The sequence below is a fragment of the Rhinoderma darwinii genome, chromosome 2 (assembly GCF_050947455.1).
Source record: "Rhinoderma darwinii isolate aRhiDar2 chromosome 2, aRhiDar2.hap1, whole genome shotgun sequence".
Classification (NCBI taxonomy): domain Eukaryota; kingdom Metazoa; phylum Chordata; class Amphibia; order Anura; family Rhinodermatidae; genus Rhinoderma; species Rhinoderma darwinii.
Window position 1 is genome coordinate 207,195,411 of NC_134688.1, and position 23,393 is coordinate 207,218,803.

At 42.1% G+C, this 23,393-nt stretch overlaps 1 protein-coding gene across 1 annotated transcript in view; it reads left to right on the forward strand.

Moving 5' to 3' along the window:
- The window catches only part of EGFL6 (EGF like domain multiple 6), a 72,649-nt gene that overhangs the window by 30,731 nt on the left and 18,525 nt on the right, over positions 1-23,393 (forward strand). Inside the window, exons 5-8 of the mRNA XM_075850360.1 lie at positions 745-864; positions 14,150-14,284; positions 16,524-16,646; positions 21,866-22,186. Of these exons, the coding sequence (XP_075706475.1) occupies positions 745-864; positions 14,150-14,284; positions 16,524-16,646; positions 21,866-22,186 (699 nt within the window). The remainder of the gene's footprint in view (positions 1-744; positions 865-14,149; positions 14,285-16,523; positions 16,647-21,865; positions 22,187-23,393) is intronic.

The following is a 23,393-nucleotide window of genomic DNA, read 5'->3' on the forward strand; positions in this document are numbered from 1 at the left end:
TAAAACATACCATATAAATAATTATGTCTAACTACATATAAAATTAGTGGCACATTGAGGTACAGTATGAGCTCAAAGCAGGCTATGGTCATGTACATGAGCTTTAACAAAAACATATGTGATTTTTGTTATTTTTTTTCAAACTTGGCTGTATAAATATTAATTCACCATCAGAAAGTCTTTTTAAACAAAGGTATTCTAAATAGGCTTAGCTAAACTAATTGTCGAAATCTTCTCATTTAATGCAAGCCTGTATTCAGGTATTCCAAATTATATTTGTTACAGGTATGGGTATATTCACACACAGTAGTAATGGTGTGGCAGAAAGCCACATTATTACTGCACCACCAAAATATATTAGTAAAAGCTGTATGTATTCCCATGCACTTTTTTGTGGGTTTGCTGCAATTACAGTCACAGTTTTTATTACAATAGAAACTCTAACTTTCTATTTCAAAATGTGACAGCAATTGCGACAAAACTGCAACGCATATGAATATATGTTTTTCTGATTTGTGTGAGTAGTGGAGAATTTACAGTATATTGCCAGATCTGAATATATTTAGGATCAAATGTTTTTGGTAAAACTTTTGTTACATACACTTTTGGTAATATAAAAGTCCTTACACAGATATTTCAAAAACTTTTTTTCTTTTCTTCAATTTAATGTATCCAGATTTCTTTATATCACTGAATGGGGAATTGTCAGAATGATATGATTGTGCCATTAATCCTGTTTCCCAGACTCCAGGACCTGTGCAATGGCAAACTGCCAACATGGCTGTGAAGAAGTCAAGGGAGAAGTGCGATGCTTATGCCCTTCAAGTGGACTACAGTTGGGGCGAGATGGAAAGAATTGTATAGGTGCGTAGATTCATTTTTATATTTTTTTAGCTTACCGCAAAACTTTATCCTTTATATCGAATAACCAGGAAGACAAATGTACATATCATATTTTAACATAAAATTATATCATTCCATGTATTGTTTATTGGAACTATTCTCTATAAATTATACACTGGATGGGCTACATATGAATTGCTTGAAGGGGAATATTTAGTAGTGACTTTTCTTCTGCAGGAAACCTAACAGACCTTGTCAGATTTTATAAGACATCTTATATTATTGCATGTATCAAGGGTAATTATGGAACAGACAATGCACCCAGATGTGAATTTCATTTACATATGTTTATCTGCATATTGACTCAAGCTAGGAAATCAGCCTTAGGCCACTTTCACACCGCAGTGTTTTCATCAGTATTTTGCATCAATATTTGAAAGCCAAAGCCAGGAGGGAGTGGGTCCAAAACATGGAAGAAGTGCATGTAAATTATGTTCCGCTTCTTCTTTTGGCTTTCAAATGCTGACTCAAAATACTGACCTAATTACTGCCGTGTGAAAGTCGCCTTTATCTGCACCCTAGTACAGAATTTCAATCCTCTTCCCATTGACATGGGTCAGAATCTTGCTTATTGATAGAAACAACCAATCTCAGTCAATACAATCTCCTTGTACACATGTGTTAAATTAAAGGGGTTGTCTCATGAAGAGATGCGCTGGGTCCACCAGACTGGGAGCCGCTCTCAAAGAGCTTCTTTCCACTCTGGCACATAGAGGGGGGTCCGAGTGATAGACCTCCTCTATGATATCCATTTGCTCTAATAGAGCTTATGGGTAGGGGTTTTTGTCATGAGACAACTCCCTTAACCATATATTAATGTGAAAAGTCCATACATTTTATGGTAAACTTTTTTAGCACACACTACACGAAGGGGAGATAATGGTGCACCACTGGCATGGTGTGGTTTTATTAATAGATCTCCCCAAAATGTGTATCCACACTTTCTAACACTTTTCTAAAAACAAAACTGGTGGAAAATATCCATCAATAAGTTGCACTTGGTGCAACTTTGAAATTTGTCCCCTTTACAAAACATTTAGAAGTGTACGATAAAGTAGAATAGCGACGTTCAAGGTGGAATCTGGTGTAAATACATTGATACATCTGCTCCATTCTGTTTTCTTATCTTGCATGCACGTGGTTTTGTGTGTCAATATGGTACAGTCTTTAAAGGGGTTGTCCGAGATATATTTTTATTTTAAATTTAAACACACATTAACTATTGAATAATATACTTACCTGTGCAATCTTGCTTCTGTTCTCCGTTCTGGCAGCTCTTTTCTGCCGATCACATGTCTTCTGACGTCACGTTTTCTTTCTCCTCCACTGTCGTGTCGTATCCCGATCACATGGTCTCGCCGCAGCGAGACCTCGGATGGGATACGACACGTCACTGGAGACGTGTCGTTTCTGCGGGTGCCCGCCCGCCCAGCCTATGCATCTTTTCACTGTGAGCGCGCCTATGCGTGTTCACAGTGAAAAAAGTGAAGAGGGACGGCACCTGCGGACTAGAGAGGTACAGTGGCATCTGTACTTTTAGTTCTTCAGCTATCAAAGCCTACACATAGTAGGCTTTGATAGGGAATTCTACAATACGATGCAGCACACGGGTCGCATGCAGCCCTTGAGGCTGTTATCTGCGGCCTGCGGGACACCGTTGCGCCGTGGGACCCGCACTACGCTAGTATAGGCTCTGCTCCGATGTCAGGCGAGTCCCGGAGCAGAGCCTATAATAGTACACTGTTTAACAACTGGTTCCCGACCGCTGGCTGTATTTTTACGACCAGCGGTCAGGGACGGGTCCTTAAAACCCGAGCCATAGACTTTTTACGGCTCGGGTTTTAACTTGCTGCCCGCGCGTTCGGGCAGCTGAATGTCGGCTCTCCGGCTGTCAGTGACTGCCGGGGACCCAGAGGAGAAGATAGAAGCAGCTTTCGCTGCTTCTGTCTTCTCCGATGTTTTTTTACACAGCGTTCAAAGAACGCTGTGTATATGAACAGAGACAGCGGCCGCGGCGCTGCCTCTATTCCTCCCGGTGATCATGTGACTGGTCACATGATCGCCGGGTGCCGTTAGTGACAGACTGCTGCTGGGTCTTACTAGACCCAGCACAGCCCTATTAGTGACAATCGTCACTATGAGAGGGCTGATTTCCCCTGTAACTGGGGCTGCTGTGCAGCTCCAGTTACAGTGGAAAAACATGGTGTAAAATAAAGAAAAAAAATATATAAAGTTCCCCAAAGGTCTTTTTTGACCTTTGAGGGACAGACCACAGTAATAAAAAAATAGTAAAGTACAAAAAAAAATAAAATAATAAATACACATAAAATACCCACCCCAAAAAAATACCGTTCCCCCCGCCAATCATTGTTGTAACGCTAGCGCTGACCCTATTACCCTAATATAGACATGTAATATATTAAAATTTACTGTAGACAATGACGATCACAAATAAAAGGTCTATTTTAGGGTCAAACTATGTTATTACCAAAAAAAATAGCTGAAACGTAAAAAAGCTTATTTTTTTACTATTATTTTCAAACTTTATGAATGAAAATTCAAAAATGGCAAAAAAGGTGTGTAAAAAAATCGATAAAAAAATAAACCTGCATTGTCTACGGAAAAAACGTCGCAAAAATAACGTCGTTAGCCCAACAAATAAAAAATTTATAGCCATTTAACCCCTTCCCTCTTTGGCCACTTTTGACATTCCTGACAGAGCCTCATTTTTCAAATCTGACATGTTTCACTTTATGTGGTAATAACTCCGGAATGCTTTTACCTATCCAAGCGATTCTGAGATTGTTTTCTCGTGACACATTGGACTTTATGTTACTGGCAAAATTTGCCCGATACATTCAGTATTTAATTGTGAAAAACACCAAAATTTAGCGAAAAATTGCAAAAATTAGCATTTTTCTCAATTTAAATGTATCTGCTTGTAAGACAGGCAGTTATACCACATAAAATTGTTGCTAATTAACATCCCCCATATGTCTACTTTATATTGGCATCGTATTTTGATCATCATTTTATTTTTCTAGGACGTTACAAGGCTTAGAACTTTAGCAGCAATTTCTCACATTTTCAAGAAAATTTCAAAATGCTATTTTTACAGGGGCCAGTTTAGTTGTGAAGTGGCTTTAAGGTCCTTAGATATTAGAAACCCCCAATAAGTCACCCCATTTTAAAAACTGCACCCATCAAAGTATTCAAAACAGCATTTAGAAAGTTTCTTAACCCTTTAGAAGTTGCGCAGGAATTAAGGCAATGTAGAGGTGAAATTTACAAAGTTCATTATTTTTTTCCAGAAATTCATTTTGAATCCATTTTTTTTGTACCACGGAATGTTTTACCCAAGAAATGCAACTCAATATTTATTGCCCAGGTTCTGCAGTTTTAGGAAATATCCCACATATGGCCCTAGTGCGCTAATGGACTGAAGCACCGGCCTCCGAAGCAAAGGAACACCTAGTGGATTTTGGGCCTCCTTTTTATTAGAATATATTTTAGGCACCATATCCGCTTTGAACAGGTCTAGTGGAACTAAAACAGTAGAAACCCCCCAAAAGTGACTCCATTTTGGAAACTACACCCCTCGAGGAATTTATCTAGGGGTGTAGCAAGCATTTTGACCGGCCAGTTTTTTTGCAAAAATTTTTGGAACTAGGCCATGAAAATGAAAATCTAAATTTTTTCAAATAAAATGTAGGTTTAGCTAATTTTTTTTCATTTCCAAAAGAACAAAAGTAGAAAAAGCACCACAACATTTGTAGAGCAATTTCTCCTGAGTAAAACAGTACCCCACATGTGGTAATAAACGATTGTTTGGACACACGGCAGGGCTTAGAATGGAAAGTGCGCCATTTGGCTCTTGGAGCTCAAATTTAGCAGGAATGGTTTGCGGAGGCCATGTCGCATTTGCAAAGCCCCTGAGGTGACAAAACAGTGGAAACGCCTAACAAGTGACCCAATTTTGGAAACTATACCCCTCGAGGAATTTATGTAGGGGTGTAGCAAGCATTTTGACCGGCCAGTTTTTTTGCAAAAATTTTTGGAACTAGGTCATGAAAATGAAAATCTACATTTTTTCAAATAAAATGTAGGTTTAGCTAATTTTTTTTCATTTCCAAGAGAACTAAAGTAGAAAAAGCACAACAACATTTGTAGAGCAATTTCTCCCGAGTAAAACAATACCCCACATGTGGTAATAAACGGCTGTTTGGACACACGGCAGGGCTTAGAAGGGAAAGAGCGCCATTTGGCTCTTGGAGCTCAAATTTAGCAGGAATGGTTTGCGGAGGCCATGTCACATTTGCAAAGCCCCTGAGGGGACAAAACAGTGGAAACCCCCAACAAGTGACCCCATTTTGGAAACTATACCCCTTGAGGAAATTATCTAGGGGTATAGTGAGCATTTTGACCCCACAGGTTTTTTGAAGAAATTATTGCAAGTAGGCTGTGAAAATGAAAATCTAAATTTTTTCAAATAAAATGTAGGTTTAGCTAATTTTTTTTCATTTCCACAAGGACTAAAGGAGAAAAAGCACCATAAAATTTGTAAAGAAATTTCTCCCGAGTAAAACAATACCCCACATGTGGTAATAAACGGCTGTTTGGACACACATCGAGGCTGAGAAGGGAAAGAGCGCCATTTGGCTTTTGAAACTCAAATTTAGCAGGAATGGTTTGCGGAGGCCATGTCGCATTTGCAAAGCTCCTGAGGGGACAAAACAGTGGAAACCCCCAACAAGTGACCCCATTTTGGAAACTACACCCCATGAGGAAATTATCTAGGGGTGTAGCAAGCATTTTGACCAGCCAGTTTTTTTACAGAACTTATTGTAAGTAGGCCGTAAAAATTAAAATCTACATTTTTTCAAAGAAAATGTAGGTTTAGGTATTTTTTTTTTCATTTCCACAAGGACTGAAGGAGAAAAAGCACCGCAACATTTGTAAAGCAACTTCTCCCGAGTAAAACAATACCCCACATGTGGTCACAAACATCTGTTTGGACACACGGTAGGGCTCAGAATGGAAGGAGCACCATTTGGATTTTGGAATGGTTTCTGGGTGTCATGTCATATTTGCTGAGCCCCTGTAGTACTAGTACAGTGGAAACACCCCAAAAGTGACTCCATTTGGGAAACTGCACCCCCTGAGGAATCATCTAGGGGTATAGTGAAAATTTTGATCCCAAAGGTTTTTTGCTGAATTAATTAGAATTAAGCCATGAAAATGAAAAATATTTTTTTTTTCCAACAAGATGTCGTTTTAGATACACATTTTTCATTTTTGCAAGGAATAGAGAAGAAAAAGCACCCCAACATTTGTAAAGTAATTTCTCCCGAGTACAGTAATGCCCCATATGTGGTTATAATCGGCTGTTTACGTATATGGGAGCATTCAGAAGAAAAGGAGCGGTATTTATCTTTTGGAGCGTAGATTTTGCTGGAATGGTTTGCGGACGCCATGTTGCATTTGCAAAACCACTGATGTACCAAACAAAAGTGACCCCGTTTTAGAAACTACACCCCTAAAGGCATTTATCAAGGGATGTAGTGAGAATTTAGACTCCACAGGTGTTTTTCAGAAATGAATACGCAGTGGATTGTGCAAAGTGAAAATTGCAATTTCTCCACGATCTGCCCATTCACCGCACAAGATGTTGTGCCCCTAGAGAATCTTACCCCATAAATTGTTAAGCGGGTTCTCCCGGGTATGGTAATGCCTTACTTGTGGCCATAAATTGCTGTTTGGGCACACTGTAGGGCTAAGGAGGGAAAGACCGCCATTTTGAGCATGGATTTTGCTTGGTAATAGTTCTGTTTGGGGTTTTGCTGGTATTTCCGTTTATAATGTGGTGGCATATGTAATCTGTGCGGAGTATATCAGGGGTATATGTAATCTGTGCGGAGTACATCAGGGCATAATAAGAGGGTATAATAATGGGGTAAATAATACAATTATCCATAGATGTGTGTTACGCTGTGAAGCGATCCGTTATGCACAGGCCGGTGTCGCACTGATAAACCGTTTTCTTTCTTATCCCCCTTTTGTAACACTCTTTACACTGCACCTTTTGGGGACTTTTTCTCCTTCGTAGTTTGGGAAATATTACTGGGAAAGTTTTGCACTGGTATAATACGGGCACCCTCGCTTCCAGCGGATGTGCTATGTCCCTTCCCTTTCCTAGTTCCTAAATACTAGGGCCCTGAAACTGAAGGAATGTTCCCCTCCGGCCTGCGCATTGAGATGTTTTTCATCACCGCATTACTAGTGCCATAACTTTTTTATTTTTCAGTAGATTGAGCGGTGTGCGGGCTTGTTTTTTGCAAGACGGGCTGTAGATTTTATTGGTACCATTTTAGAACACATACGACTTTTTGATCACTTTTTATTTCATTTTTTGGTAAAGGAAATTACCAAAAACAAGCAATTCTGGAATAGTTTTTTATTGTTTTTTTTTATCGGCATCCACAGTGTGCCCTAAATTACATGTTAGCTTTATTCTGCGGGTCGATACGATTACGGCGATACCAAATTTATATAGTTTTTTTTATGTATTGCGGCTTTTGCACAATAAAATCACTTTTTTTATAAAATCATTTGTTTTCTGTGTCGACATTCTAAGACCCATAACTTTATTATTTTTGCGTGCACAAAGCGGTGTCAGGGATTATTTTTTGCGGGACGGATTGTCGTTTTTTATTAGTACTATTTTGGAGTAAATGTGACTTTTTGATCACTTTTTATAGCATTTTTTGGAAGGAGATGTGACCTAAAAACAAAGATTCTGGCGTTGTTTTTCATATTTTTTTTTTACGGCGTTCATCATGCGGGATAAATTACATAATAGTTTTGTAGTTTGGGTCGTTACGGACGCGGCGATACCAATTATGTATAGTTTTTTTGATTTTTACGGTTTTTCCCATAATAAAAGACTTACTATGGGAAAAAAGTCAGTTTAGCTTTATTTTTATTTGAAATGTGAGTGTTTTTATTGTTTTACCACATTTTTATTAACTTTTTTTTACTTTTTTTACTTGTCCCACTAGGGGACATGAGGGCCTGATGCCCGGATCGCTACTCTAATACACTGCACTACATACGAAGTGCAGTGTATTAGCGCTGTCAGTTATTCACTGACAGCAAGCCTATGAGGACACGCCGCAGGCGAGTCCTCATCGGCTCCCGTACAAGGCAGACTCGGACGCCATTTTCTGGCGTCCGATTGCCACAGCAACCCAGCGATTGCATCACTGGGTTGCCGATCGCAGCATCTGAGGGGTTAATCTGCCGGATCGGAGAATAGCTCCGGTCCTGGCAGTTACAGGATGGTGCCAGCTGTATAATACAGCTGTCACCCCGCGGTGATGGTGCCGGCTCTGCTCCTGAGCCCGCACCATCACTGCGCCGTATATATACGGCGCTTTGCGGGAAGCACCTCCCGACAGCGCCGTATATATACGGCGGATGTCGGGAAGGGGTTAACTAACACGTGCTAAAAATGGCTAAACGGTGTCTGGTCCTGAAGACGCAAAATAGCCCGGTCCTGAACTAGATAAGATCTTCTGGGGTCCTGTATCTAAGCCTACATTGTTAGACTTAGATACAGGGTCTAACAAACAGTGTCACACATGGAGCCTGTATCTAAGCCTAACACAATGTAGGCTTAGATACAGGACCCCAGATGACATTCTTTTTATTCCTGTATAAGGGTATGTCCACACGGCCTATTTACGGACGTAATTCGGGCGTATTAACCCCCGAATTATGTCCGAAATTACGGCTTGAAAGCGTTGGTAAGCATCTGCCCATTGAAAGCAATGGGCTGACGTTTGTCTGTTCACACGAGGCGTATATTTACGCGTCGCTGTCAAAAGACGGCGCGTAAATAGACGCCCGCGCCAAAGAAGTGTCATGTCAATTCTTCAGACGTAAATAGAGCCGTTTTCCATGGACTACATGGAAAATCAGCTACAGTTTCGTCCGTAATGGACGCAGCGTTCAAGCGCCTGCACATGCCGTTACGGCTGAAATGACGGGGCTGTTTTCTCCTGAAAACAGCCCCGTAATTTCGGCCGTTACGGACGCTGTCGTGTGAACATACCCTAAGATTAGTGTTTTGGGGCCCTGTATCTAAGCCTAACATGTGGTATTCTTAGATACATGGCCCATGTGTTACACTGTCTGCTTGGGTAATGTTACTAAGGCTACCTTGTGGTAGGCTTAGATACATGGTCTAACAGTATCACACATGAGCAGTGTATCTAAGCATCCCTTTTTTTTTTTCTTAGCTATTAGGTGTTTTTTACAGGTTGGGTCCTTGGTACTACATCAAGTTCAAGGACTACTTCAATGACACCTTTTTTATTTTTAATAAAATCGTTAACCAGTGTTGTGTGTGTTATTTTATTACAATATTTTTTCTATGTCCTTCTCATTTATTTAAAAATGTATTACTAGTTCATTATTAATGGCCACTGTCTAACAGCGTCCATTAGTAAGGCTTCATGCACACTAGCGTGTGTATTTTCCGCGCGTGAAAAACTTGCGTCAATCCCATCCGTGTGTTTGCGTTAGGGCGGATTAACACGAACATGCTATACGTCCGTGCAACCCGTGTGGTATTCACGCGGGTCGCACGGACCTATGCAAGTCTATGGGGCAGTGCAGACAGTCCTTGAATTTTACGCAGCGTGAGTCCGCTGCGTAAAACTTGCGACATGTTCTATATTTCTTCGTTTTTCGAGCATCACGCACCCATTGAAGTCAATAGGTGCGTGAAAATCAGGCGCACCCCATGGAAGCACTTCCGTGGGACGAGCGTGATTCGCGCAACAGCAGTAAAATAATGAATGTAAACAGAAAAGCACCACCTGCTTTTCTGTTTACAAACATCCAAATGGAGTGTCATAATGATGGCGGCTGCATGAAAACCGCAGCTGCGCATCCGTATGAACATGACACGGAGCTGTCAAGTGCATTTTGCGCACGCAAAACGCCACCGTATTTGTATGTGCAAAACGCACACGCTCGTGTAAATCCGCCCTTATGCATCAGTGTGCTTTTCGATTGTCATGTGTTATTCACGCACTCACAAAGCCAGCCCATTTTTTTCTTTTTTTTTCCAACAAATTGCTGTGTAAATCACGCACCAAACACGTGTGTGCTGTTTGTGGTTTTCACGCATGCATTGACTTCAATGTGAGTGTAGGTGCATGATAACGCACCAATAGAGGACATGCAGTATGTTTCACGCAGCGGACTCTCGCTGCGTGAAAAGTCACGCATATGTCAACGGCCCCATTGAAATAAATGGGTCGCGTGTGTTGTGCGTTTTTTCAAAGCACAGCACACAGACTTGATTCACGCTTGTGTAAATCGTGCCTAAGGCCCCATTCTCAACAGGGTGAATCTCGTCCGTGTGCTGATCGTCGAAACCACGCACAGCACACGCGACCCATTTATTTCAATGGGGCCGTTTTCACGCAGCGAGAGTCCGCTGCGTGAAACATACTGCATGTCCTCTATTGGTGCGTTATCATGCACCTACACTCACATTAATGTCAATGCGTGCGTGAAAACCATGCACCAAACAAGCGTGTTTGGGGCTTGATTTATGCTGCAATTTGTTGTAACAAAAAAATGGCCTTTCTGAGTGCGTGAATAACGCATGCCACTTGCTAAGCACACTGATGCAGAACGCACACAAACTGACCCGATTCATACGCGTTTCTCACGGCCGTCAATCTTACACGCAAGTGTGCATGAGGCATAAGATGGGGCTGGACGAACACTAACCATCACTATGACCCTGTTACCCTCCGCCACCAGGGGCACTGGGAATAGCATACCTGGGTAACATCCAGTAGCTGACCATCGCTAATACTGTGGTGGCCACAGCGCTGGCTGTTATTATTAGGGCACGCTCAGATGTGGCAGAGTTTTTATGCTTCAAATGTTGTTGCAGATTTAGGGGAAAGTACGCAACGAATCTGCACCAATATTTGCAGTTTTGACAGGTAATTCAGACGTTGCAGAAAACACAGCTGAATTGCCACAGATTTCAGTTTTTGCATTGCAAAGGCTGAAATACTTTGTGCCATTCCACTTCTCCGCAACAGACAGTGCATGCTGCGGCCAGAAATTTCTGCACCGCTGCCTATCGTCCGCAGCGGAGTTCCCATCAATGTCTGAACTAACTTGCCTAAAAATGTGTAGAAGGCCTGATTCAGACGAACGTGGTGTTTTTGCGCAGGCAAAACACGTGGCATTTTGCCTGCGCAAAAGCCACTTACCTGCTCCGTGAGGCAGCATCATATGCGTGGTTTTCACGCAGCCGCCATCATTATGACACGCCATTTGGATGTTTGTAAACAGAAAAGCACGTGGTGCTTTTCTGTTTACATTCATCCTTTTGACAGCTGTTGCGCGAAACAGCCAGTTCGCACGGAGGTGCTTCCGTGCGGCAATGCGTGGTTTTCACGCACCCATTGACTTCAATGGGTGCGTGATGCGCGAAAAACGCCGGAATATAGAACATGTCGTGAGTTTTACGCAGCGGAATCACGCTGCGCAAAAATCAATGACAGTCTGCACTGCTCCATAGACTTGCATAGGTCCGTGCCACACATGTGAAAAACACGCGGGTTGCACGGACGTATATGGCGTTTGTGTAAATCCGCCCTTAGGTAGACAGCGCCACTATGATTCCGGTCCACAACGGATTGCTTCATGTCTCTGCCTAGGTCTATGTCCAAGCAAAGCGTGCAGGAGCGGAATCCCCGACCATAGTGGGATTCCACTACTCCGATAAGTTACAATAGCGCTAGGTACAGGTGGGGGGAGGGGTAGTGTGTCATCTATGTAATAAAATTACTCCTCCTCACAGCACAAAGTGCATGTGAGGAGGAGGAATGGTACATGAAGTACAATAACGGAGGCAGCATTAGGCGAAGTTCACACAGAGTATTTTGCCGAGTTTTTTTTAAGCGGAAACAGCGTCGCAAAACTCGTCAAAAACGGCCCGAAAATGCGTACCATTGATTTCAATGGGAAGCGTCTGCGTCTTTTTCCCGCGAGCAGTAAAACGCAGCAAAAATAGCCGCAAACAACGACGCAAAAAAAGAAACGATAAACGACGCGAAAAAGGCTCTGATGAACGCAATGGAAAACACAGCAAAAAAAGACGCAAACAAACAAGCAAAAAACGCCAAGATAAACTAAGCGAAAAACGCCCCGAACAAAGCGGCAAACAAAGCCGCAAACAGCGCACAAAAAACTCCGGGAAAAACGACGCAAAAATCAACGCGCAGGGAGAGGTAAATCTGCCGCAAACTTCAAGACGGAATTTTGAGGCAGATATTCCTCCTGCAAAAAAACTCAGTGTGAACAAAGCCTTAGTGGAGAGAGACATGAGATAGAAGAGGGTGGGCGAGGGTTGGGGTAGACACGAAGAGGTTTATAGACCTGAAAAGAGAAAGAAAACATAATGGGGGGAGAACATTTGCTCACCATCCTTCAAGAATGTCAGCAAGGAAACAAGTGAAGGATGTCAGCGGGGAGGAGCAAGGACAGCTCACATGAACTCTTGGAAGGTACGTGCACGCTCATTGCAGCCTGCAATGAGCGTGCACGGAAAAAAAGTTTCATAACAAGGAAAGATCAACAAACCAGACCTGAACTGCATGTAAACAAGCTGTGCTAAATTCAAAGAAGAAATGTGCTAAGTAAATTTTTTTTAAAAAATAATGCTTTACTTAGGTTGTCTGTATAAGGGGTAATGTATGACAGAGTTTTTGAAAAAATTTTGGTATCTCGGACAACCCCTTTAAGACTTTCTGTTTTTTTAGCTTGTAAATTAATGTGTAGACCTTCTTGCTGTCTTGTCTTATGGAAAGCCTAAAAGGTTGTCCACTACCGGACAACTGATGACCTATCTAGAGCAGAGGTCATCAGTATATGATCTGTGGAGGTCCCTGCACTAATCAGCTGCTCCGGTGGCCTGCAGGAGCCGGATGTCATTGCACAATATGCAATGTGCGGAGCCGGAAGCAGTTGGCTCCGTATTTTTCATAGCGGCCGTGCTGCAGAACTGCAGCTCTGCTCCTATTTACTTGAATAGGAGCAGAGCTGCAGTACTGCAGCTCGGCCGCTATTCCGTGTCCGGAGCAAACTGCTTCCAACATGGACGTTTGGTCACACTGTAACCAGATTTCAGTTTTCTAAAAGAAAATAAGACAGGTATATTTTAGGGATGTACTTTATGCCAGAGTTGCACCCTTAAAGAGGCTCTGTCACCAGATTTTGCAACCCCTATCTGCTATTGCAGCAGATAGGCGCTGCAATGTAGATTACAGTAACGTTTTTATTTTAAAAAAACGAGCATTTTTGGCCAAGTTATGACCATTTTTGTAGTTATGCAAATGAGGCTTGCAAAAGTACAACTGGTCGTGTTGAAAAGTAAAAGTACAACTGGGCGTGTATTATGTGTGTTACATCGGGGCGTTTTTACTACTTTTACTAGCTGGGCGTTCTGACGAGAAGTATCATCCACTTCTCTTCACAACGCCCAGCTTCTGGCAGTGCAGATCTGTGACGTCACTCACAGGTCCTGCATCGTGTCGGCCACATCGGCACCAGAGGCTACAGTTGATTCTGCAGCAGCATCAGCGTTTGCAGGTAAGTAGCTACATCGACTTACCTGCTAACGCCGATGCTGCTGCAGAATCAACTGAAGCCTCTGGTGCCGATGTGTCCGACACGATGCAGGACCTGTGAGTGACGTCACAGATCTGCACTGCCAGAAGCTGGGCGTTCTGAAGAGAAGTGGATGATACTTCTCATCAGAACGCCCAGCTAGTAAAAGTAGTAAACACGCCCCGATGTACGCACATAATACACGCCCAGTTGGACTTTTACTTTTAAACACGCCCACTTGGACTTTTGCAAGCCTCATTTGCATAACTACAAAAATGGTCATAACTTGGCCAAAAATGCTCGTTTTTTAAAAATAAAAACGTTACTGTAATCTACATTGCAGCGACTATCTGCTGCAACAGCAGATAGGGGTTGCAAAATCTGGTGACAGAGCCTCTTTAAGCCTCTGCCCTTATTGATATGATTACTGTTGAATATCATGATAGTAGCATAAAAAAAATCTAGATATGTACAATATATTCTACAGGTAAACATAAAGCCATATTTTACAATTCTTACAATTTAACGGATTACTTTATAGATATTGATGAATGTGCCACTGGAAAAGCAGTCTGCCCTTTTAACCGTAGATGTGTGAATACATTTGGAAGCTATTACTGCAAGTGCCAGCATGGCTTTGAATTAAAATATGTGAATGGCAAATACGACTGTGTAGGTAAGATTACTCATTTCGGATGAGTGGACTGTATGTAGTTTACTTTTAGTGATTTAGTTTGTAATTCATTACTGTTTCTGATGTATTGTCACAGGCCTTGAATATTTAGCATCTGTCTATGATTAAATACTGATGCTGGTATACTTTGGTGGTTTTACCCATGCCAACATAACATATGGCATAAAACCAAACAGTGAGGTTGTCATTTGTAATTTTCTGGTGTGAATTATAAAATGAAATAAAGTATGATCCATAGATTTGTATAAGGGTTTATGCATGGCAAAACCACCGCAGTTTCTTTGTTAACTGCAAAACCTCAGCAAATCTTGGTAAAAACGCATGCTGTGTGGTTTTTGGCTCCGAAGCAAAACCACACCGTGTGAATACACCCTAACACTTTAAGGGCACATTCAGACGTAGCGGAATTGTTGTGGAATTCCGCTGCGGACAGTCCACAGTGGAATTCTGCAGCGGACGTTTTTTTCATTTCTCTCTATACATTTTTAGGAAAGTTAGTTCAGACGTAGCAGAAAATTACTTTGCGGAAATCAGGCTGCGGTGCAGATTTTTCCCTCCGCAGCATGCACATGCCGTTGCGGAGAAGAAGCGGAATTTCACTGCAGATTTCAGCCTTTGCAATGCAAAAACTGAAATCTGTGGCATGTCCGCTGTGATATCCGCAACGTCTGAATTACCTGTCAAAAATGCAAATGTTGGTGCAGATTCGTTGCGTAATTGCCCCAAATCTGCACCAACATTTGCAGCGGAAATATTCCGCCACGTCTGAACGTGCCCTTACACTTCCTTTTGTTGTTGATGCAGTTCTTTTCATAAATGTCCCTACTGTAACCAAAACTGACCAATACTGGGTAGGATTTTTAACGGAACAATATCAGCTTTGAAGTACATTAGCTTCTTGGTTTAACCTCTTGACGCATTATCACATGTACGTGATAAGTGTCATTGGGAAGTATGGAGGGTGCTCACGGGCTGAGCGCCCTCCATACCCTGTTGGTGTCAGCTGTGTTTTACAGCTGACAGCCCAGACTAACGTCCGGGAACAGCGATCCTGGCCGTTTAACCCCTCAAATGCTGAGGTCAATCGCGACCGCAGCATCTGAGGCGTTATAGAGAGGGGGTCGGGCCCCTCTGACAGCTCATTGGTGTCCCTACACCACGATCAGGGGGCGCCGGTGGTTGTCATCCTAATGATGGCCCCCAGGTCTGCCTTTTGTCTGCCTCTGTTAAGCCGTGTCTCTGGCCTGTGAAAATGACGATATACTGCAATACATTAGCATTGCAGTATATTGTACCAGCGATCTAACGATCGCTGGTTCAAGTTCCAGTAGGGGGACTAATAAATGGTGTAAAAAAAATTTCCATAAACTTATTAGCAGTGAAAAAACAAAAAATATTAAAAGTTCAAATAAAACTTTTTTTTTTCCATTTTTCCTCTAAAGTAATGTAAAAATTTTAAAAAAATAAACAAAATTGGTGTCGCTGTGTCCGTAAAAGTCGGAACTATTACAATACAGCGTTATTTAATGCACGCAGTCAACGGCGCGAAAAATAAAATATGTAAAACACCAAAGTCGCTATTTTTTGGTCACCTTAGCACGCAAATAAAATGTAATAAGAAGTGATCAAAAAGTTTTACTTACAAAAATAAAAAAGTTATAGCTCTCAGAATGTGGTGAAACAAATTTTTTTGGGGTTTTTTAAAGTAAAAAAACCTTTATAAATTTGGTATCACCGTAATCGTATTGAGCCGCAGAATAAAGTTCCGTTTTCGTAAAAACGAAAACCAAAAAAACAATGTAGGAATCAGTTTTTTCCAATTTTTTTCCGCAAAGAATTTTTTTTCAGTTTCCCAGTACATTATATGGTAATTTAAATGGTGCCATTAGAAACTACAACTCCTCCCGCAAATATAAGCCCTCACACCACTCTATAAAAAAAAAAAAGTTAGGGCTCTTGGAACGCAGAGTGAAAAACGTAAACGAAAAATAAAAAATGGCTCGGTCCTTAAGGGGTTAATAGTGTAAATGCTATCTGCAAAGTTTGTCTTTTAGGCCTAGGATCACAAAGTATTGTGCTTTAACATAGATTTCATTTTTTTTAATCTCCCATCTTTAGGATCAGTCTTTGTCTTGCCTAATAAATATGTGTTATGTAAAACATACACTGACTGTTCTCTTGTAATGTGGCGGTACGTATAATACTGGCTTTTCATTGGCAGATATAAATGAGTGCCTGGTGGGCACCAATAAGTGCAGCCCTCACAGCGATTGCCTGAACACTCCAGGATCCTATAAATGCAGATGTAAGCAAGGATACAAGGGGAGTGGATATGTCTGTTCGGGTAAGGTTGCAAATTATTTATATAGTAAACAATGTATCTCCGTAGAATAATGTTTATGAAAAAATGCATTTCAATTTATATTTCAAAAACTTCTGTAATAGAGAGTTTACTGTATCAAATAATGTCTTTCTTTCACAAAACAGCTTTATACTTCCCACAGAAAATAGCACTACAATCAGGGCCGGCGTCAGCACCCGGCGAACTCGGGCAAGTGCCGGGGCCCACTAACCTCAGCGGGCCCACTCGGCCGCCGAGTGCTGATGCAGCCATCATGGCTCTTCTCATGGCTGCTGTCCTGGCTTCCCTGGGGAGTCCAGGGGCACGGGCTGGGGGGCAGGTGCCCCCGGGCCTGTCCCCCAGTAAGCTTTTAGGGCCGTTCTCCATATTTTTTTCCCTACCCTCCCCTCGCCACGGCCGAGCTATTCCTTTAAGATCCCTTATCTAGCAGCCGTTGCACGATAGGCACGTCTGCTAGAACACGCCCCTCCTCTCCCCTGATGCTGCCTGCACTGCCAGAGCGGAACAGGAGCGCCAGAGAGAAGGCACGAGGAGAGGCAGCCGGGCTGAGGTGAGCGCTGTCTTAAAACCACTTTGCGACGCTCACTGCACTCAGCCTCATGCCCCTTATTAACTTAGAAAGGACATCGCTGGCCGACGCTAGGGATTGGGGGGGGGAGATTTTGGGCTGTTTGCATGGTGGGAGTTTGGCTGTTAGCAAGGAGGGGGGTTTGATTGTTAGCAAGGGGGGTTTTGGCTGTTAGCAGGGGGAGATTTTGGCTGTTGGCAAGGGGAGGGGTGATTTTGGCTGCCTCCAAAGGGAGGATTTTTGCTGTTAGAAGGGGGGGTTTGGCTGTTAGCAAGGGGGGTTTAACTGTTAGCAAGGGTGGATTTTGACGGTTTGGAGGGGGGATTTTGGCTGCAAGAGGGGATTTTGGCTGTTTGCAAGGGGGGATTTTGGCTGATTGCAAAGGGCGGTCTAAGCATCTCGCTGAATACAAAGGGCACTAGGTGGAGGATTATCTGCAAGGGGGGTGTCTGAGCATCTATGATTGCTCAGTGCTCAGAGCCCGCAGCAGTCAGAGTCAGACCCCCACACTTGCAGTATACTTCTTCCCCATAGAGCCCTCAGTCAGACGCTCAGACCCAGGGCCGGTATCAGCACCCGCTGCCCTTTGGCGGGCTCACTCGGCCGCCAGGTGCTTCCTTATGCTGCCATCATGGCTCCTCCAGGAGTTGGAATCCCCGGCCAGAGCGTTGCCGACGCTCTTGCTGGGGATTCCGCTACTGGAGGGGCCCCTGACATCACTGTCCATGTATGTGTTTGGCAACGCTCTGGCCGGGGATTCTACTGTTAGAGGGAGCCCCAATGGCGCTATCTACAGGGGGGGGTGGCACTATCTACAGGGGGCTGTGTGTGGCATTATCTACAGGGAGCTGTGCGTGGCATTATCTACAGGGGGCTGTGTGTTTCATTATCTACAGGAGATGTGTGTGGCATTATCCACAGGGGGTGTGTGGCATTATCTACAGGGGGGGGGTGTGGAATTATCTACAGCGGGCTGTGTGGCATTATCTACATTGGGCACTGTATATATGGGGCATAAACTGGGGGCCTAACCTCTATATGGGGGCATAAACAAGGCCTAATTTTTATATGGGGCACAAACTGGAGGCCGAACTTCTATATGGGGGCACAAACTGCCGTTTTACCGAAGCTTTAAGTGAGTTCCCCCACAAAGGGGCCCACTAAGTCTGTGTTGCCCAAGGGCCCACATAAACCTGGAGCCGGCCCATATTATACAATAACATTATTTTAATCCAGCATCCCATAATCTGGCAAATTCAATAATGCAGAACTTGTTTCTGGCAAAACTGGACTAAAACTGCAGATAGCAGATTATTAATTAGTTCTCTTCAAGCTAATTTTTGCCATAATAGTCTTGTGTATTCACAATTACTGAAGGTTTTTAAATTCAATATAAAAATTTTACCCTTAGGGTATGTTCACACGGCCTATTTTCGGCCGTTTTTCGGGCCATAAACGCCCCAAAAACGGATGAAAAATCGGAAGCAGAACGGCTCCAAACATCTGCCCATTGATTTCAATGTAAAAACGGTGTTCTATTCCGACGGAGTGTTTTTCGCTGCGTTTTTTTTACCTTTTAAAAAAACGGCCACGAAAAAGAAGTGCAGGACACTTCTTGGGACGTTTTTGGAGCCGTTTTCCATAGACTCTATTGAAAAAAGCTCCAAAAACGGCCGTAAAAAAGACAGCGAAAAACGCAGCGAAAATCGCGAGTGGCTTCAAAAACGTCTGAAAATCAGGAGCTGTTTTCACATGAAAACAACTCCGTATTTTCAGACGTTTTTAGTCTAGCGTGTGAACATACCCTTAGGGGTATGTCAGTTTGTATTGTCAGTTTAGAAAACCACAAATAGCCTGATTAAATCGATTGTATTTTTTGGCACTTTCTTATGTAAATTCATTGAAGATTCCAACACTGAAAAGTTCCCAGGCAAGTTTTATTTATATCATTATTTAAATATTTATTTTTTTCTACACAATATCCAAGTGCACCAAAAATCTTAGAAGATTCAATAAACAAAACATCCAGAATAGCAATGTAAAGAGACATAGTATAACTCACATTAAAATATGCAGCTTGGGTTAATCTAAGTTTACTGAGAAATGCTTGAACTTTTCATAGTCCCGCAAAGAGTTTAAATCCTGTTGATATAATATGATATGATATAATATATTGCAACATTCAGCCATTTCACAGGGAATAAAAGAGTTTCATCCAAGGTGACAACAGACTGATGAACTTCACTGTGAATTTAAAGGGGTTTTCCCATCAAAGACATTTATAATCCACAGGATATGTCATAAATGTCAGATAGATGCAGGCACCTCCTCTGGGACCCACACCTATCTCTAGAACGGGGCCCCCTAAACCCTGTTCTACTGCTCTGAGTTGTGGCTGACGTGTGTGATTTTCGACCATGAATTACAGAAACAGCATCACTCGCTGAGCTACGCTGTTTCCGAAACTCCCATAGTAGTGAATGGCAGCAACGGAAGCAGAGTAGCATGCGAGCTACGCTGTTTCTGTAACTACCATTCAGTTCTATGGAACTTACGGAAACAGCGTAGCTCAGCGAGTGATGCTGTTTCTGTAATTCATGGTCGGAAATCACACACGTCAGCCACAACACAGAGCAGTAGAACGGGGTTTAGGGGGCCCCGTTCTAGAGGTAGGTGCAGGTCCCAGAGGTGGGACTCGCATCTATCTAACATTCATGACATATCCTGTGGATATGTCATAAATGGCTCTGTTGGGAAAACCCCTTAAAGTTGTCTATGACAACTAAACTATGAATTTTTATAAAACATTATAAGGTTACTTAAAGGGAGTGTGTTACCAGAAATGTACCCATTAAACTAGCAAAAGGGTAATATAGAGTAGGCTAACCTGAATCTTTCGGCTCTCCATCTTAATCGGTGCATGCGCAGTACACCCTTTACGTTCACCGTTCTAATCGACACTACTGCGCATGCAACAATGACGTCAGCTTACACCCGGAAAGGACGGACCTCAGGCATCGCGGAGCACATTTAACTGTTTTGTGCTTGTCTTTATGTGCTACATATCTGTGTAATTAACATTTGTTACCATGTAGATATTTATTCTCCCTTTGGCCTTGCTTCTTAACCCCTTCCCGCCACAGCCATTTTTCAGATGTTCATTTTCCATTTTTCCTCCCCACATTTCAAAAGTCATAACTTTTTTATTTTTCCGTCAATAAAGTCCTATGAGGGCAGGATTTTTGCGGGACAAGTTGTAGTTTTTCATGGCACCATTTATTGTACCATATAAAATACTAGGAAATGTGGAAAAAAACAGCGATTTCTCCATTGTAAATTGCACACATTTATATCACTTTCTACAATCACAATAAACCATAACATATGTTTAAATTGACAATTATGGCCAGTGATTTGGCAATGGTTAGACATTCTTGCGCTCAATGTTAATGTTTGGTATGTTCAATTTAAATGACATATAAACATACAGGAGCTCTACAAAGCACGTGTAACCTACAACTCCCCTTAACAAAATAAAAAGTGATTAAAGAGTGACATTTTATTTAATCCCATGATAAACAGACCACGTTATCCAGAAGATTTATAAAAAGATCTCTAGATGTATAAACTGGATAATATTTCTACATACACCAAAACTCCATCCTCCAAATTAGGTAGGCTTTTAAAAAGATCTTATTTCAACTTCTAATCCATATTTTATCTAATCCATCTGTTTACAAGATGTAACGGAGAGGTTTTGAGGAGCTAAAAGACAAAGATTGGGCAATAAATAAAGCATTGAGCGGGACAAGAAAAAAAAACAAAACAGAATATCATATTTAACAAATTACTAACTATTACTTTAAAATGTAAAGGTTCTCCAATTAAATTGACAAACATATGCTTAATTGGACAGTACGATGTGAAGAAAGGCATGATTTAAGGGCTCATGCACACTACAGTCACACATTAGCAAACACAGAAGTCTATGGGACCCTGGTGTACTTCCGTATGCCTCTGATTCCATATGGAGGCATACAGATTTTTTTTTTCTGTCGATTCCTTATGCCATATTACGACGCTATTCTGCGCTAGAAGCATTGCTTCTAGTAGAAAATGTGTCTGTGATATAGAGCCATATGTGGGCACCCAGTGGCGGGACACTGGGTGCCTACGGCTCTGTAGTCCTACAAAGCCTAATGATCACTTCTCTGCCCTCAGTTTGGAAGAAACTTTTTGAGCTAAAGAGTCATCTGAAACTGACTGGTTGCAAAGAATTTATAGCCTAAAAACCTTATATACATGACTTCTGTATATAGACTGTCAAACATTACAGCTGTTAATAGAAAGGCTAGATTGTTACTGAGCTAACTATAGGGAAATTGGAAAAGCTGCTGTGGACTGTAGTTTTGACCGTATGACATATATATTAGTACGTTTCTTATAGTTATGATTGTTGGGTAATAAATGCTGTTGACTAGAACAAGACAACCCCATACTATTAAGCTATGGCCAGAAAACATCCAAATCTGTATTGTAGCAATGATTTGTTTAGAAAACGATACAGATATATCATAAAGGATCAATCTATCAATGAATTAAAAACTTAATAAATGCAATTGTTTGCCTTTAGCTATTCCAGACAAGCCTGTGAGAGAAAGTCCCAAAATAGTTGGAAGCACAAAAGACACAATTAAGAAACTCTTGGCACATAAGAACAGCCCCAAGAGAAATGAAGATAAAAAGAATTTAATACCTGAACCTGTTATTACCCCATCACCTAAAACACGCTTACAGCCATTTGACTATGTGGATGGAGTCTACATTGGTGGCACTTATAATGAAGAAGATAAAAAAGAAATTGAAAAAGAACAGATTGAAGAGGAAGAAGACGAGGATGATGACTATGACAATGGAATCGGACAAGAGAAGATACTGAGAGGTGATGTGTTTGGTATGTTTCATTTAAATTTTTAGTCAATGCATTATACAAATCACGCTTGCCAAATGTAGCAGTTAGGAATAAACAGACAATGGCACCTGCCAACCAACCATACCAGCCGTAAGTTTAGTGAGCAATTCAGTTTATTCTCACCAGGTGTAGATGACATAGAAAAGTATTTTGCAGGAAGACCTGAACTGCCTTTACTGAAAGGGGGTTTTCCACGCGGGACGTTTATGACATCCACAGGATATGTCATAAATGTCAGATAGATGCGGCTCCCACCTCTGGGACCCGCACCTATCTCTAGAACGGGGCCCCCTAAACCCCGTTCTAGCTTTGTCTGCTATCGCTGACTCCCGGCCACTTCCTGACTTTATGGTTGGGAGTTGCGGAAACCGCGTAGCTCGCTGAGCTACACTGTTTCTGTAATTCCCATAGTAGTGAATAGCAGATATGGAAGCAGCGTAACATGCGAGCTACGCTGTTTCCGTAACTACCATTCAGTTATATGGGGCTTACGAAAATAGCGTAGCTCAGGGAGCTACGCTGTTTTTACCTTCATGGTCGGAAATCAACTGACACACAGGTAGAACGGGGGGGGGGGGGTTTAGGGGCCCCATTCTAGAGATAGGTGGAAGTTGTAGCTTTGTAACAGTTGAGGAGCTACTGGTTAGGGACTATCTTCTGTGAGCTAATGTACATAAATCCATGAAGGAGCTGCATCACTTGTTGCTAAGGATCATGGGGGTCCTGGCAATCAGAACCCCACTGAACAGAAAGTGATGGCATATGCTAGCTTTTAAGATTTTACGTACATAAAATTGGTCAACCCTATTTAAAGAGGGCATATCACCGGTCCAAAAAACTGCAGCAGACATCTCAGATTGTGGCACTATTTTTTTTCTTCTAGGCCCCAATATTCCTGAGATAAAGTCTGTCACTTTTTTCTTTCTTCTAGACCCCATCGTTCCTGAGATATCTGTGTCGTTAGTCTTGGTGCCCGATATGCAAACTAGGTCATTGACTGTCAAGTGGTTGGTTAACACCACTCAGTTGTCAAGGGGTGAATGACCTCATTTGCATACCAGGCGCCAAAACTAATGGCCAATTAGGATAAGTACAAGATAAGTAATGCAATGTATTTGAGACATATATATATATATATATTGTAATGACAGGGTAGGGAGACAAACAGGTGAGCCCTAATCTACCCGCC